The sequence below is a fragment of the Bidens hawaiensis genome, unplaced genomic scaffold, assembly GCF_021521415.1.
Source record: "Bidens hawaiensis isolate Kalapana, Puna unplaced genomic scaffold, B.hawaiensis_p1.1 tig00001088_1, whole genome shotgun sequence".
NCBI lineage: Eukaryota > Viridiplantae > Streptophyta > Magnoliopsida > Asterales > Asteraceae > Bidens > Bidens hawaiensis.
The window spans coordinates 930,972-948,407 of NW_027491063.1; the positions used below are offsets into that span (position 1 = coordinate 930,972).

General features: G+C 36.3%; 1 protein-coding gene and 1 long non-coding RNA gene across 2 annotated transcripts; both read right to left on the reverse strand.

Moving 5' to 3' along the window:
- Positions 1–1,259: 1,259 nt before the first annotated feature.
- LOC143559132 (uncharacterized) lies at positions 1,260–2,077 on the reverse strand. Its single transcript, XR_013139885.1, has 3 exons — positions 1,713–2,077; positions 1,530–1,620; positions 1,260–1,456 (listed from the first exon to the last, which is right to left on the reverse strand). It is a non-coding gene; the product is annotated as an uncharacterized LOC143559132 (long non-coding RNA).
- Positions 2,078–10,633: 8,556 nt separating this feature from the next.
- LOC143559411 (protein MID1-COMPLEMENTING ACTIVITY 1-like) lies at positions 10,634–16,033 on the reverse strand. The gene is made up of 7 exons (XM_077048000.1): positions 15,470–16,033; positions 14,288–14,685; positions 14,093–14,208; positions 13,908–13,979; positions 13,623–13,729; positions 13,012–13,105; positions 10,634–10,821 (listed from the first exon to the last, which is right to left on the reverse strand). Exons 1-7 carry the CDS (start codon positions 15,878–15,880, stop codon positions 10,769–10,771), a joined length of 1,251 nt encoding a protein of 416 aa, XP_076904115.1. The 5' UTR covers positions 15,881–16,033; the 3' UTR covers positions 10,634–10,768.
- Between the last annotated feature and the right edge of the window lie 1,403 nt (positions 16,034–17,436).

Sequence of the window (17,436 nt, forward strand, 5' to 3'; positions counted from 1 at the left end):
CAATTCTTAACTTTACTATTATACAAACATATGACATTTATCGTATAACATTTTTCGAATTTACGATCAATGTATTAGTGAAAATATTATTAACATTTCGAATTTTTTAATAAAATTATATTTGTTATACCCGTTTTATACACGGGTACCTAACCTATTATATATATATATATATATATATATATATATATATATATATATATTAGTTTCATCCTCTCGTGTTACGAGATTTTATTTAAAGTTTTGTTTTTAATCGTTTTGCTATTTATGATGATTTATTTTATTTTTTAGCTTAGTTTTGTTTTAATTTAATACATATATATTAGCTTGTTATTATATTTTTCAACGTCTGGGTTTTATCAGTTGAGATGTTTAGGTTTTTAGATTTTTAACGAACAAACATAAAAGAACAGGAGCATGTTAGTTTTTTTAAATGTACAAGCATGAATACAAATATTTGTTTAATGAAAAAAGGGGCGTTGATGTAGTTGACGATGGTGGGTAGTATCGGAAGTTAACCAACGATGGAGATGATAGACCGCCAACGGAGAACACGCAAAACAGATAAATTAAATTAGGGTTTGATGATGAAAGTGTTTATCAATAAATGAGATCTTATAACTCATTTGAAGGCTATTAGAGTTTGCTAAGATCCATAACCCGTGAAAATTATTATTTGATGATTGGGGGGTTATTTCACAAATAAATGAGATGTTATAACCCGTTTAAGGGTTATCCGGGTTTGGTGAGACCCATGACCCACAAAAAATATTTTTTAATTATGAAATAGTTTTACAAATAAATGAGATGTTATAACTCATTTAAAGACATTTCGGGTTTGGTGAGACTCATACCCGCAAATTCGGGTCAAATGCATGAGAAGCCTCAAATTATAAATCAAGCAATCTGGTGGCTCTAGAGAATGGGGGAACAACCTGAGAACGACACCTAGGATTTTATGGTAGACAATTATATAGATAGTTAGATAGATATATACTAGTTTGATTCCCCGTGTTACGGGGTTTATTTAGGTTTTTGTTTTTAATCATTTTGTCATTTTATATTTTGTAATTATTTGCTTTATTGTTTAGCATAGTTTTGTTTTGATTTTATACGTATATATTAGTTTGTTACGTTCATTAACATTTAACTGAAAAGATTTAACTTTAAACCCTTTGACACAGCTGACCCGTTGCAATATCGTGTATAAAAACTATCACACAAAAATAAGAAAAAAATGAAATTCTATAGTTCCAAACCTTCAGTTCCACTGCAACATACACGACTTTACAAAGTAAAATGATCAAAGCATTGTAAAGAAACAAACACCGGAACACACATATATGAACATAAGATCATTTGTATACCACTTAATTTAATGGAAATCTTGAAAGAAAACAAAATGCAGCTCGTATTAGCCCTGCAAATAAGATTACTGATCCTCGCCTTCATCCCACTAAAATAAACACTCCTATGTCAAATAATCAAAGGTATACCAAAAAGAATAATGAAAAACCCAATTTTAATACCTTATGAGCATTGAGAGTGGCAATTAATTCATGTCTAGCACCTGACATAAACTTGAGTTTTGCCTTCATATCATGAACTCTAGTATATACCCTGTGATCAGTGTCATTAAACTAATATTGAATTTCACAGATAAATAAATATTCATATGATAAATCATTTGGCAGACTTATAAAACCACCAACCTAGCTGAGTGTATAATTTTTAAGCAGCAATTTTCTAACCTGCTCGTTTAATAAGGATTCTGAGAATGACTCACCTAAGATCAAACAAAAGGCCCCAAAGTACCAATGTTGAACAACGGCTTATAATAATGCCTTGTCAAATGTCTTAATTTTAGTTTTTAGAAGTGATCTACAAATTTAAATTATCATTTCACCACAAAAATTAATAATAGTCAAAATGTAAGGCTAGGCTCTAAATACCAACATAAATAAGTATGTGTTTTTCCACATCTCTTGACTGAATTCTAAATTGAGATTATTGAATTGATAAAAAGCTGCAACATAATGAACCAGAAAAGATCCTACACCAAGCTGATAAAGATAGAAAATAAGTTGAGCACAAAAAATCATAACAGAAACCAAATGCTATTAATTAACTTTATATCAACAATGTTTTACATCATTTTAAAGAACATGTATTAATTGCCTAATTTCTATCATTGATGGTCTGGCCTTCGTACAGTCAACACAATAATAATATAATTATTTGTCAAATTATGTAAACGAATGAATGATAAAAAGATACAAATCACAATAATTATAACAGAATTATGTAAAGTAGTTACAAAATAGACAATTCACAATAACAAAAACACTTATTAACTTAACTATCATGGCCCTAGCTATAAAACAATTAAATATCTATACTAAAAATTAAAAACGTGCTACGTATAAAATTCAATAACATGAAAGCTAATTGCATAAACACAAACAGTGCTTGAACACAAAACCATGAATGCTTCAATTATTTTAGGCATAAATTTGATATTAGATGGTAAAAGTTTATACATACAATCATAATAAACTAACTTTTAATTGTCAACAGTCAACTTTGCATAAAAGTCAATATTGGTTTTCAACTTAACGCAAAATATGAATTATCAAAACTCACAAGCCCATGCCTGGATTTCAAGCAACCTTCATTCCTTAGTCAGACTTTGTTGTTGAACACTTCGAACAACACAACTGTGAATTCTAAACAATCTAAATATTTAATAAGTGAAAAACATCAGATTTAGTCTTGAATACATATCGATTTAGGGTTTAAAAAAGGCCCCATAAAACAGATTTAGGGTTTTATATTTTTCAAACAAATAAACCCTAGACATTAAAGAGGGGATTACCTATACCTAACGAGAAAGAAGTGTTGGGTAACAGAGTGTTGGAAGTCAGGCGAGGTTGAAGAAGATTATCGTCATGGTGAACTCTTAACGTATTAGGGTTTAGAATGAAAACAGTTGTGAAGAAACGGGTTGTTTGACATCTGGGTTAGGAGGATCCGGACGGGAAAACACATGACCTGCGAATTTTATAAGGCTAAATCAATGAGAGCTCTCCATTTAAAAATCAAGCAATCTTGTGGCTTTGGAAAATGGGGGGAGCGACGTAAGAGAGACACGTAGGATTTTATGATAGGCAATTATATAGATAGTTATATATATATATATATATATATAAACGAAGACATAAAAATCCTAAGTATCGCGATGTGGTAGCTCCCCCTTTTCTTGGATTCACCAGATTTGCTTGATTTTTAAATGGAGGCTTCTCATGCATTTAACCCGAATTCATGTGTATGGGTCTTACCAAACCCAGATATTCCTTAAACGGGTTATAACATCTCATTAAATTAAAAACTAATATCACCAAATATTTAATATAAAAATCATAAAAAGTAGGGATATACTAAAAATTAATATCTGATTTATTTAAAAAATATATATTATTTATAATTAAAAAACCAATTTTATAGTAAAAAAAATAAACAGGTCTTGGGTCTCATCAAACTCATATAGCTTCGGGTTATAACATCTCATTTATTTGTGAAACAATTTATCATCAAATCATATATATTATTAACTTTCATACAATAAAAAAAATAAAAATTCAAAAAATAAATAAATATTAGAAAAAATAATATAAAACAATCCCCGTAAGTAAACGAAACATTTAAAAGCTCTATGGTTGTTTCTTACATTTAATCATGCCACCATATTGTTTTATTTGTAAATGAAGACTTTTCATGCATTTTACCCGAATTCACGGCATGGGGCTTACCACCCAGATAACCTTAAACGAGTTATAACATCTCACTATTCTAAAAATAAATCTCACCAAGTATATGATATGCAAATCGTATAAAATAGGGATATACTAAATATTTATATCCAGTTTTTTTTAAATATATTATTTATAATAAGAAACAATTTTATAGTAAAAAAAAAATAAGTGGGTCATGGGTCTCACCAAACCCATAGTTTATAAACGGGTTATAACATGTTAGTTATTTGTGAAACTATTTCATCATCAAACCTTAAGTATATTATTAACTTTTTTTATAATAAACAAAATTAATGCAAAAAAAAATATGAATATTGGACACTAAAAAGAAGCACAACCCCCGTAATACGGGGGATAAAAACTAGTATATATATATATATATCTAACTATCTATATAATTGCCTACCATAATATCCTACATGTCACTCTTAGGTTGCTCCCCCATTCTCTAGAGCCACCAGATTGCTTGATTTTTAAAAGGATGCTTCTCATGCATTTGACCCGAATTCGCGGGTATGGGTCTTACCAAACCCGAATAGTATTTAAATGGGTTATAACATCTCATTTATTTGTAAAACTCTTTCATAATCAAACAATAATTTTTGTGGGTCAAGGGTCTCACCAAACCCGGATAACCCTTAAACAGGTTATAACATCTAATTTATTTGTGAAATAACCCCTTAATCATCAAAGAATAAATTCCACGGGTTATAAGTCTTACCAAACCCTAATAGCCCTTAAATGGGTTATAAGATCTCATTTATTGGTAAACACTTTCATCGTTAAACCCTAATTTAATTTATCTCTTTTACATGTTCTCCGTTGTTGGTCTATCATCTCTTTCGCCGGTTAACTTCCGATACTACCCACCATCGTCAACTACATCAACGTCCCATTTTTCATTAGACAAATATTTGTGTTCATGTTTGTTCATTTATAAAAAACAACACGCCCGTGTTCGTTTATGTTTGTTCATTAAAAAACTAAAAAACATACACATCTAAATTGAAAAAACGAAAACGCTAAAAAATATAATAACAAACTAATATATACGTATTAAATTAAAACAAAACTACGTTAAAAAAATAAAATAAATCATCATAAAATAACAAAACGATTAAAAACAAAAACTTGAATAAAATCCCGTAACACGGGAGGATCAAACTAGTATATACACACACACACTAATTTTACTCTATTGATTATTCAATCACCTCTATATAAACCACCTTATATAAGAAATATTCAATCATGTCTACCATTCAGTTACTATAAAAAACGAATTAATTTCACATATACTCTTACAAACATTACAAATATCATATATACCCAGGCAAAACTTAAAATATCATATGTACCCTTACAAAGTAATTAAAATATCATATATGCCTTATAAACACAATTAAAGTATCATATATACCCCATATAAATTAATAATAATTTAATAAATGACCATTTTACCGCTATTTTTCAAAAAAATCAACTTTTATTTATGCCCATTTTAACGAATATACCATCATACCTCTTTCTATTACATAATGTGTTTATATCATATGTTATTATTTTAATTTTGTTTCTTCCTTTAACGACAACCAAATTCTCTCGTCACTTCTTCAAAATTGCAAACCATTCGAAGATTTATCGCATCGAATGGTCTACACTTTAAAGTCTTTTATCGCATCGAATCAAACTAGAGTAATATGGTTGTTTTTTTAAATTTTTTAATGAATTGGGTATATATAATATATTAATAATTTTGTAACGGCCTATACGATATTTTTAATTTTGCATAGGTATATATATGATATTTTCAATATTTGTAAGAGTATATATGAAATTGCATAAAAAAAATAGTCACAAAGGCACAAACAACCCGAATAATCAACATGGTAACATTTTTTTCGGTTCCAAAACTGCTTCCACAATATGTATCGGAAAACCCTTCGGTTATCAAGTAGGCAATGCTTTGGTTGCTGGACAAGACAATGCTCCGGTTGTAGAACCAGGTAACACTTCAATTATAGAATATGATCAAACGGATAACGAGTTGAGTTATGGAACCTATATTAATACATATGAAGACGAGACTGATTGAGATTGGATCCAGAGACGGATTTAGATTGATCAAATAACGATTACCACTTGAAGTAATCAACCGTTTAATTTATGTAATTTTTTATTTATGCAATGCTTAATTTTCTTCATGTTACTCCTTTATTTTTATACATGTGACGGTTTATATTTTATACATGTAACATTTTATTTTATTTTTTAAAAATTTATTTTATTATAAATGTATGTGAAATATAAAAAATAATATGTTGTAAAAAGTAATTTAGTTAAATATAATTACAAATGTAGATGATGATGCAATTGTTGTAGAAAAGAAAATGAGAGTTTTAAAAGAAAGCTTTCAATCTGATATGGAGCTGCGACCATTTGTTGTTGTAGGGGCTCACAGCCGGAATTGAACAAGACACTCAGAACTTGAATCTAGTACTTATTCATTATCAAATCTAAACCAATTACTTCTGTGACCTAAGTTATTTGTTATGTGACGCGCATATAAATTTTTAAAGTTATCTGTTATGTGACATGCATATACATTATTAAGTATCAACACTACAGAAAACACAAATAACATATGGATTTATTTCTCTAAGACCATACGTAGTGGGGCGCTATCCCACCCCATGGAGCCCCCATAGCGCTGAGAACACTGCTCCACGGGGCGCTATAGACAGGGGGAGGGTGGAAGTTGATTGGTTGTTGGTTTATTGTTTTTTTTTCATCCACTGCACTCATTTTAGCCATAAAGACTCTATGATGACGTGATGCCACATGGCGCATAATGCCCACATAGGAGCTCCATCCACTATATACAGTCTAAGCGTAGTATTATTTTAGATCTAGAAATGGGATTATGTGAGACAACCAAACAGATTAGGGGAGAAAACTGTTCAACTTTTTGAGCCGACCCCCAAACAGATTTCCACCACCACCACCGTTGCTACACCTTCGCCTAAAGAACAACCTGCCGTCACACATCAGTAAACAGCATCATCTCCTCGTCATATCATCGTCATCTCCTCACCACTACCCCTACTGCTATTTCAATTTTGCCTTTAATCCTCGGTTTTGGGTCTGCGCGCCAGGTGTTCGATAAAATGTCTCAATGAGTTAATCGGTTTTTTTGGGTTTACGGAGGGGAGAGCAACTGGCGATTGCTCTCCTTTCTCCTCTTAGTTCGGGTTTTTACTCCCAAAACTCAGCTCGAGTTTGTTTGTTGGCCTTTTTGTCGTGAGGGGTTATGACAAGGGCTCGGATTGTCAAAGGAGCTCCATCGGGGGAGGTGGGCACGGGAGGTGGACATGGTTGTCGGTTCGACATCATTTCTCGTGGTGGATTAATTGATGAGGGTGCTATGTCTAAGACCCTAGAAAATAGTGTGGGTTCGGTGGGTGTTTGACCATGTCCTTTTAGGGGGTTCCATTGTTGCCCGGATGGACGGGCGGGGTCAAGGGGGATCTCTCGGTTAATGGCGCATATCAAACGACTTCATTTGTCGTCGGATGAGCGGAAAGGGACCCTACGGGACGCCATTTCCACGGATTGTGATTTATTTATTTCGGTTGGGGAGGCTTTTAAGGCCTCGGACCAGTGGCTATGTGGGGTGTGTATGCGTTCAAATGCTCTTAAACGGACGTGTCATCATGCTGATGGAGTCACCAAGTACAACGAGGGTGTGGGAGCTGTGAAGGAGTTTATTGTGGGGATTGATAAACCACATGTTATGAGGGATGTTGCTCCCTTAGGACGGATAGTGGTGGATGAGGTTCTCCTTGACCGCGTCTTCTCTCTTCCTATCACAACTGTTAAGAGCATCCCTCATAGTTGTGGTATGGCATTTGCTCAAGCGTTAACTGCGGCTTTGGGTAAGGTGGTTGCTATGTCAGACTCTGTTGAGGCATGAGTGAAACTTTTCTTGTTACCGCGGTGCACGCTGCGTGTTTTCAGACCTTCTAAACGTCAGGAGCGCAGGTCCGGTAATAGAAAGTCTTTGCAATGTAAGAGTATTCAACAAGCACTAGCAAGTTGGGGTGCTAAGGATGGTTTCGATGCGTTTATTTTATCCCTTTTTGCCACACCTATAGGGGTGAACTCGAGTCATGGGGAGCCTCTCGCTAAGCACGATGATGTTGCGGTATGCGCCAATATGAAACAATGTTTACGAAAAGTGGCGGACGGGCATTTTACTGCCGCCATTAAAGTATTATGCTCTTCAGGGATTGCACCTTTCGGAAATGACACTTTGAAAGCGTTAGTGGCTAAGCATCCCAATTTGCCCCCGTCGGTTATGCCTGCTTCATTGCTTTCTGAGCCTCCTCTTGTTGTTGATGAGGATTGTGTGCTTGGATGCATTAAATCCTTCCCTAAAGGGACGTCATGCGGACGAGATGGATTGAGGGCACAACATATTTTGGATGCATTTTGTGGAGAGGGGTCGCCGATCGCTTGGGTTACTAAAGGCTACTACTGCGATGGTTAATTTATGTGGGTTTTGGCAGAGTTCATTGCGTCGGCTCCTCTCACACCGTTGCTCAAACTGGAAAATGGGATTAGACCCATTGCCGTAGGTGCCATTTGGAGAAGATTGATCTCTAAGGTGGCTATGAGGGGTGTTGGGAAAGACATTACTAAATACCTGTGCGACTTTCAGTTTGGGGTGGGAGTCCCTAGTGGTGCAGAGGTCGTTCTTCATAGCGCGAACAGGTTTTTAAGTAAGTTCCATTCTGATGGGTCATTGGCTATGCTTACTATTGATTTTTGTAATGCCTTCAACTTGGTGGATAGGACTGCCCTTCTGAATGAGGTTCGGGCCCGATGTCCATCTATTTCCTTATGGGTGAACTTTTTATATGGGCAACCGGCCAGGCTATATGTAGGGGATGACCACATTTGGTCCACCACTGGTGTTCAGCAGGGGGACCCTTTGGGACCTCTTCTTTTCGCCTTAGTTCTGCACCCACTTATTCATCTAGTCCAGAGTTCCTATAAGCTTCTCTTTCATGCTTGGTACCTAGATGATGGTACAATTATTGAGGACTCTAAAGAGGTTGCCAAAGCTTTAGATATTATCAGGTCGGAGGGTCCCCGCCTGGGCCTTGAACTTAATATTAAGAAAACCGAAGTATTTTGGCCGTTGTGCAATGGGGTTAAGGTGCAGGAGGGGGTGTTTCCCTGTGAGATTGGAAGACCGGTGCTAGGTGTGAAACTCCTCGGGGGAGCCGTTAGTCGGGATGCCGGGTTCATCAGTGAACTTGCTATGAAAAGGGCTTCGCGAGCTGTGGAGTTGATGAGCTATCTCCCGCATTTGCGGGACTCTCAATGCGAGATCCTTTTGCTCCGCTCATGTATGGGAGTTGGAAAGTTGTTGTTTGGTCTCAGAACATGCCAACCTGTGTATGTAGGGGAAGCAGTTTCTGTGTTTGACAATGGCCTTCGGGGGGCGATTGAGGACACCGTGGTTTGTGGTGGTCCCTTCTTTGGAGATTTTCAATGGAGGTTGGCATCACTTCCGACTCGTTTTGGAGGTTTGGGTTTATGTTCAGCTTCAGACGTTTCTACTTATGCGTTTGTGGCCTCGAGGGCGCAATCTTGGGAATTACAAGACCACATTCTTCGAGGTTGTCGTATTGATGGGTTTGACTCCGATTATGGGAGTGCGATAGATCGGTTGCACATTTCACTTCCCGATTTTGACATTAGCGGTTTCTCTAATAAAGACACCGCCCCCCCTAAAGCCCAACATGCTTTGGCGAGTGCCTTTTATAGTGGAATCATCAAGAGTTTGGAAATGAAGTTTGATTTATCCCCTCGTTAGAAAGCGGTGTTTGAGTGTCTTCGGGCTCCTCGGGCTCAAGATTTCTTAAGTGTTCACCCTATTGAAGGATTGGGCCAACATATGTCGGCTTTGGAGTACCGGGCCATCCTGAAGTATCGGTTAATGATCCCTTTGTTTCCGGTAGATGAGCCGTGCCCGGTTTGCCGTAAGATTTGTTTGGATTCTTTTGGCGAGCATGCGGTTCACTGCAAAGAGTTGTCTGGGTTTAAGTACAAGCATTATTTGGTGAGGGATGTTCTATGCGATATTCTTAAACGAGCCGGAATTTCGGCTAAAAAGGAAGCCCCCGTAAACTTTCTTACGGATCCTCAAGAAGGAAGATCTACATTACGACCGGCCGATGTAATTGTTTTTGAGTGGGTAGGGGGAAAACACGCTTGTGTCGACCTCACAGGAGTGTCCCCTCTTGTTGTGATTAGGGACACTGGATTTGTAGCAGGCCAGGCAGCATTGAAGGCGACATCGGGCAAGGTTGCTAAACACGAGAGAGCTTGTTTGGAGAATCAACACGTGTTTATCCCCTTCGCCTTTGACACTTTTGGTTTCTTAGCTTCGGATGCCGTGGACCTTTTGAATAGGATTCAGAAAGTTATGTATAGTAACGTATTAGCCCATAAGAATCAAAACTTTGTTTTTAGTCGGATTGGGTTTGCTATCCAAAAGGGGGTTGTGGCGTAGCTTGTTGCCCGCTTACCTGTCACTTCATTGTAAATCGTTTGGATGTTTCTATGAAATATAAGAAGAGTAAGGAAAAATATTAAAAAAAGAAAGAAAAATAGTTCACTTTTCACATATTAAAAACATATGCTTTAAAGCGTAGTATTATTTTAGATCTAGAAATGGGATTATGTGAGACAATATTAAAAAAAAGCGTAGTATTATTTTAGGTCTAGAAATGGGATTATGTGAGACAATATTAAAAAAGAAAGAAAAATAGTTCACTTTTCACATATTAAAAACATATGCTTTAAAGTACAAATCACGTGAAAAAGAGTATTGACAATGACAGCAACAACGCTATATATACAAAAATTCATATTTTAACTTAACTTTAGGATTCCATGATCTGACAGGGTGGAGGAACTGTTCCTGTCTTCTCAGGACCTGCACCTGCAAGTTTATAAACATAGCTCAGACTATATATAAATCACATAAACACTAACAGCTACTGTACGTCTGTACAACATTCAGAGCAATATATGCGGACGCATTAGGCTGAGGGGTGTGGGGGGCGCGAGAGGGGGCGCGAGTGGGGGCGCCATCCAATAATATTGTGACGTGTGGCAGAGAGAGAAGCTTGATAAGATGGGTGTTGGTAGTGGTGATAGCGCCCCGGGGCATGGTGTGGAGGGGCGCGAGAGGGGGCGCGAGCGGTTTATTTTTTTATTTTTTTATAAATGTATTAAAAAAACGTATTATTAAAAAAACAATAAATTATTTAAAAAAACACACATTTTTTTGAAAATTCATAATAAAAAAAACATACTAAAAATTAAACAAACAATAATATTTAATAATAACACTAATCTAATACAAGATCATCTGGTCTCCTCGCCCACAAATGTTCAACCAACTCATGTCGAAGCTCCCCGTGTATCTCACGGCTCTTGATATTTGCTATGTTATGAAGTTTTTGTTGATCACTGATTGTGGACGGTTGTGGCGGAATGTCACCTTGGTAGTTTTGGCATATAGCTTTGCCCTCGTCTTCTAACGTCATGTTGTGTAGGATAAGACACGTGTAGACGACGTCCATTATCCTCTCCCGAGTCCAATAACGTATCGGGTTCGCCAGAACATAATATTGTTTTTTTATAGCTCCAAAAGCTCTTTCGATATCTTTTCTAGCAGACTCTTGCTTCTTCGTAAAATACTTCCGTTTGTCGGCGATTGGATCTGTAAAAGCTTGAACTAACACAGCCCATTCGTTGTAAATACCATCGACCAGATAGTACCCGTACTTGAAGAGTTCTCCATTTGCAACAAAAGATTGAGGTGGTTCAACCCCGTCGATAAGGTCGTTGATCAAATGTGACTGATCGATAACATTAAGGTCGTTATTTGACCCAGCAACACCAAAAAAAGCATGCCAGAACCAAAGATCCTGTGACACCGCCGCCTCAAGTATGAGGGTCGGCCCTTCATGATCACCACGGTGGAACTGACCTCGCCAGGCCGTTGGACACATAGCCCATCCAACATGCGTACAATCGATGCTACCTAGCATCCCAGGAAAACCATGTTTTTCTGCGTGCACCTCATATATGCGTTGGATGTCATACGTTGTAGGTTTACGCAGATATCTCCGAGCGTAAGTCGATATGACTCCTACGTACAATATATATTAGAAAATGTAATAAATATTTAGTAAAAAGTAAAATTAATGTTTTTTACCTTGGCAGAAAAAATGAAGGGATTCACGTGCAACCCTTTTCGACATCTGTAAATACTCATCCAAAGCGTCCGACGAGATGCCGTACGCTAATTGACGGATAGCAGCCGTGCATTTTTGAAGAGGTGTAAAACCGGGAAGACCCCTAGCATCCTCCCTTTGTTGAAAAAAGGGATACCGTGCCTCTAAATCACTCGCTATACGCGTGAACAATTGCCTGCTCATTCGAAAACGAGTTCGAAAATCCGACTCCGCGTATACCGGTTGAGGGCTAAAATAATGCCTCATCAAAGTTTCGTTAGCACCCGATCGATCACGATCACGAGGTGGTGCTCTAACCCTCGGGAGTCGGGGTTGATGGGCTTGATTTTGCAAGAGATTGACCACGGCTGCGGTCAAAACTCCCCCTACTTGAAGAAGCAAATCATCCTCTTCTGAGGAGTCGGAATCAGACGAGTACGACGACATTATTTTTAAAGGTTTCGAAGATAGGGTGATTTTGGGTTTTGTGTGTGGTATGTGATATTGGTTTTGGTTGTAGTATGTGAGAATGGTTGGAGTTTGATATGTGAGAATGGTTGGTGTTTGATATGTATTGTGATATATATAGATGATTTTATTAAAAAAAAAAATATTTTTTTATTAATTATTTAAGCCTCCCAACGGCTCTTTCCTTTTCCCACAGCCCATAACGAGCGCTACCTCCCTTGCGCCTGCCTCGTTTTCCGCTCTCGCGCCCCTCTCGCGCCCCACTCGCGCCCCGGTGGTGTGGCTCTCGCGCCCCGGGGCGCTATCGAACGCCTTCTCGCGCCCCTCCTAGCGCTCCGCACCCCTCGGCCTTATGCAATTCAAGCGGTTTTGGGATGCATATACATAAAACTTGAGCAAAAAAAGTGGCATACCATGAATTCCACGCGTTTCAACTTCACGCAGTTCTTCAACAAGGGCACAACAGCAGCACATGACATGTGACAGAAAATCATCACACCACCCACCCTGGAAATTAATCAAATCTAATTTAATAAACAATATTTCCAAATCATATTTGGCACACTAATGATTACTAAAGTATAAAAGGCATTCGCTCAATACTATTGTGAATTAAGTGCTTGAAACACTTTGGTACAAGTCAAACCACCCCTTTTTTAAGTTTCAAATTCGCACCTTATATTATACATAACACACGTCTTTAGCCCATTTTATTTTTTACTAATTTTATTTTCTCTAAAAACTTGCGTTCGTCAACTTAAATAAATAAAACACCTAAATATGCGGTTGTGATTAGTTCTTTTTTTCTCAATATTCGGATATAAACCTAATTAAAAACAGAGTTGTAAACATTCGGATCTTTCAGGTATCGTGCTATCGTAAACTATACCGAGTGCTGGTACCGTGACGAACTGAACCGATACCCACCAAACAACATCGGTACCGGTGTCAGTATCATCGGAACCAGAACATGTGGGAGTATATACACTAGTTTATAACAAATTTCAAAGCCGAGATGCATTACCGTGATACCGAAGGTCTTTCGAAGCTTCCCCCTAATGCAACAAGTATAGCAACAACACGATAATATTAATGAATAAGCCATCAACTCATTGCAGGCCTCTCCCGAAGCTGTAAAATACAAAAAAAAAGAAAAGAAAAGGTGAAAGTGTCATCCAAGATATGTCTGTCGTCTATAATGTAAGAGATATGGGCATAAAGTCATAAACATATCATATATAACAAAAAAATAGAGAAAAGAAAAAAGAGCATCTAAAATTTCATTATGCAAATGTATAAAGAACCTTACTCATGTGCCTGTTTGTTGCAACACTTGCAATCCTTGAAAATGTCCCACAAGGAAAAAAGAAAGTCTTTATGCCTACACAATTAGATACAAAATATTGATAGTAATCATATATTATTATTATTATTAATAATAATAATAGTAATAATAAAAGAGTGCAAATTCAGACGAGTTATCGTAGAGCATACACATCTTAGGCTCCGAACAACAACCGAGTAGATCCGAATGCCATTCTCCACCGCCATAAGAGGATTGGGTTAGGGTCGACTCAAAGTCATGTCCATACACAACCATGGAAGTGTTTCTGCAAGACCATACACACCATAAACAGAGAAGTAAAGTTTATTCAACCAAGCAAAATAACTTTATAAAAAGATACCAACTTTGAAGTTGAGTGTGGCATCTTTTCTGAATCATTCTCATCCTCAACTTCTTTATCACTGCTGGCATGAGCCTTCTTGGAACTCCTTTTGGGTGAATCTTGCTTGTGTTGAGATTTTGAAGCAACGACTTCAGTAACCTCAATCAGATGTTGAATGACTTCACATTGGCCAACATCATAATTAGCTTGTGATCGTTGTAGTTCCAAATGAAGCTTTTCATTTTCTTTTTTGATGACTTCTTTAAAAGGTAAGTTCGGGTAGCTACATGAAAGTGTTTTCTTTAAAACAACTGTATCGGCGTGTGATGGGTCGGGTTTCATAATTACGTCTTGCACCTTTCTGTCTTCATCGTCTAATGTGTATTCACGCTGGTCACATTCAATGTATTCTAATCTTTCCTGCTCAAAATAATGTAGGTATTCAAAATTAGTTAAGACTAGATTATAAACAAAGTTAATTTAATTAACTAAACACATAGGAGACGCTCAGGTTCAAATCCAGCTTCCACTTGTTTCCTATCTTAAAAGCCGAACCGAAATAAAAGAACCTAACCGAAATAACGACCCACAACTTAGATAACCAAAATAACAAACCCGAAACAGAAATAACCGAACCCAGCCCAAACCGACCTAAATGTAAAGTAATCGATTAACAAAAAAATTTGAAATCTTGTCCGAATGTTTCAGGCCCAAACGTATAATAATAAATTAAGCATTAATAAACACAATTTTAGAAACTCAGGCCCAAATATATAATAATCAATTAATCATTAATTAACAAAAAAAAAAAGAAATTTAGTCCCAAAGTTTCAAGCCCAAATGTATAATAATCAATTAATCATTAATTAACAAAAGATTAAAAATTCATTTGAGAACAAAAAAGTTAAGAATTCATGCCCAAATGTATAATAATCAATTAATCATTAATTAAGAAAAAAGTTTAGAAAATCAGGACCAAATTCATTAATTTGGGCCACTTTTTTGCCCAAATGGATAAACCGAAAAAACCAAAACTGAATGTTTTCAAAAGCGCAAAAGACAATTTTTCTGTTTTTGGTTCAAATGAACCCAAACCGACCCACGCACACCCTAAACGCCATTCATTAGCAGAGTATTGGTGGGGTCCAATAACTTTTTTACCGACGGGTTCTCACAGTTAAAAAAACGAAGATCGAATTCATACCCTGACTCGAGCATTATCCACGAGAGTAATAAGTGGAATAATCTTCAAATACTGATCTATCTCATTTTGCGCCTTCCTAAACTGATAAACAATATTCCACCCCATTGCAAGCAAATACAAATAGCTTCGGTCTTGACAACTGTTAACTAAAATGTAAGATCGCCTTAACGCGTCCTCAAGTTGCTCCAACGGTTCACGGGTCTCGGGATACCGTTTCAACTCACTGATCTTAAGTTGCTTTAAAAGGTTTCCGATTAACTTCAAATGCATTGCAAATTGTTTGCAGTTTTTCTTGTGCATACGGGCCGTGCTTGCAGCTTGAACAATCATCCCTATGAGTCTTACGGCATCTAGCCCGGTTAATTGGGCCACATTTGCTATTTCCCCAAAATGATCCCATGCTCCTTCCATTATTCACCCTCTTTTAACCAATTCTTTCAAAAACCCTAATTTTCGTAAACTGTTTTATTTGTCTAGTTAATCAAATCCACTCAAATTGCCCTAAATTGTTATTTTCTCAATGATTTTTTTGCAGATTCTCAAATAATTGAATAATCCACAGCAGAATCTGGTAAAAAAAGAAACTAAAATTATTATTGCTTAATAGTAAAATAATAATAATAACCAATATTGTTTTATGTGACTAATTGATCAAATCCATCTCAATTTGCCCTAATTGCTGATTTCTCAATGATTTTTTATTTTTTTTTGCGGTTTATCAAATAATTGAATCAGAAACAGCAGAATCTGGTAAAAAATCTAAAAATACTATTTCTTAATAGTAAAAGGTAATAATAATAACAATAATTAGAAATAATAATAATAAAGTAATACTTCAACAATAATAAAAATAATAGGGAAAATCAGTTAGAAGATCTGATAGAGAGTTTCTGTTCTGTGTTAAAGCTTTCACTTTCATTGTCTGATGAAAGTGAAAGATTTACCGACAAACAGTAAAAATTAAAAATGAAGTAATCAGATCAAGAATTGAAAAAAATGTGGGATTAAAAATAAAAACAGAATTTTACCTTTGGGGGTTTCGGGTTTCTTGAGAAACTAGCCAAGTTTAATTATGAGGCGGATACAATGCGTGTACTTGTAGTGAAGATGACTATTATCATAGAGTTACGCATTTGGTTGATGGAAGAATTAATTGCAGATTGATGAAATTGAGTTAAGTGTTTCTCTCTCTCAAAAGCATTTGGAAATTGGTTTTTTTTTGTGTGTAGAGTGTGTGTGAGAGAGTGGAGAGGTTGTGACAGGGGAGCAAAGCAGTAGGATAGTGCGTTTGTGTTGGTAATATTATTACATATTCATCCCTCAACAATCTACTTTATTGCATACGAGTACAAGGCTATTTACATAAATCTGCCCTACATATTTCTCAATTTAGTTTTCTCTTCCATGTACTTCACTCACCCAACATAAGAGCACCTCTAATGGTCTAATTGACTTCCATCACACATTAATCAAGCATTTGAAACATCCCCCCCCCCCCCCCCCTCAATTTTATAAAAGTAGACAAGTACATTTAAAAGTCTAGGATAGTTATTTAAAGTTACTATTTAACACTTTACCAATTAACTTCTGGTTCATAATTTATTTGACGCCTATTGTTGATGCAATATTTTACTATTTCTTGTAGTTTGAAAACGTTTATTGGTCTAGAAGGGCATTTATGTAATAGTTTTAAGGGTCATTCGTCAAGTGTTATAAGGCGAATGGAACCCATTTGCTTGTTAATGAGCCCATACGTCTGGTTTATAGGCGTATGATGACTCATTCGTGAGTTTTGGATGTAAGCATATGGCCACCGATTTGCTTAGAAAGAGAACCTATGCGCTGGGTTGTCAGCGTATAAGTGATGATATGAAGCGAATAACTTCATCGTATATATATATGGTGGGGTTAGAATAAGAAGTGAGTTATTTGTAAGAAGTGTGAGAAGTAATATGGGACGTTGGATG

Excerpts from the sequence above, each read along its gene's own strand:
- LOC143559411 (XM_077048000.1), bottom strand. The coding sequence starts at position 15,880 with ATGGAAGGAGCATGGGATCATTTTGGGGAAATAGCAAATGTGGCCCAA. Across the intron at positions 13,980-14,092 it reads TTGTTCGGAGCCTAAGATGT|GCATAAAGACTTTCTTTTTT; the intron begins GTATGCTCTACG and ends CTAATTGTGTAG. Across the intron at positions 13,106-13,622 it reads GAAAGACCTTCGGTATCACG|GGTGGGTGGTGTGATGATTT; the intron begins GTAATGCATCTC and ends ATTAATTTCCAG.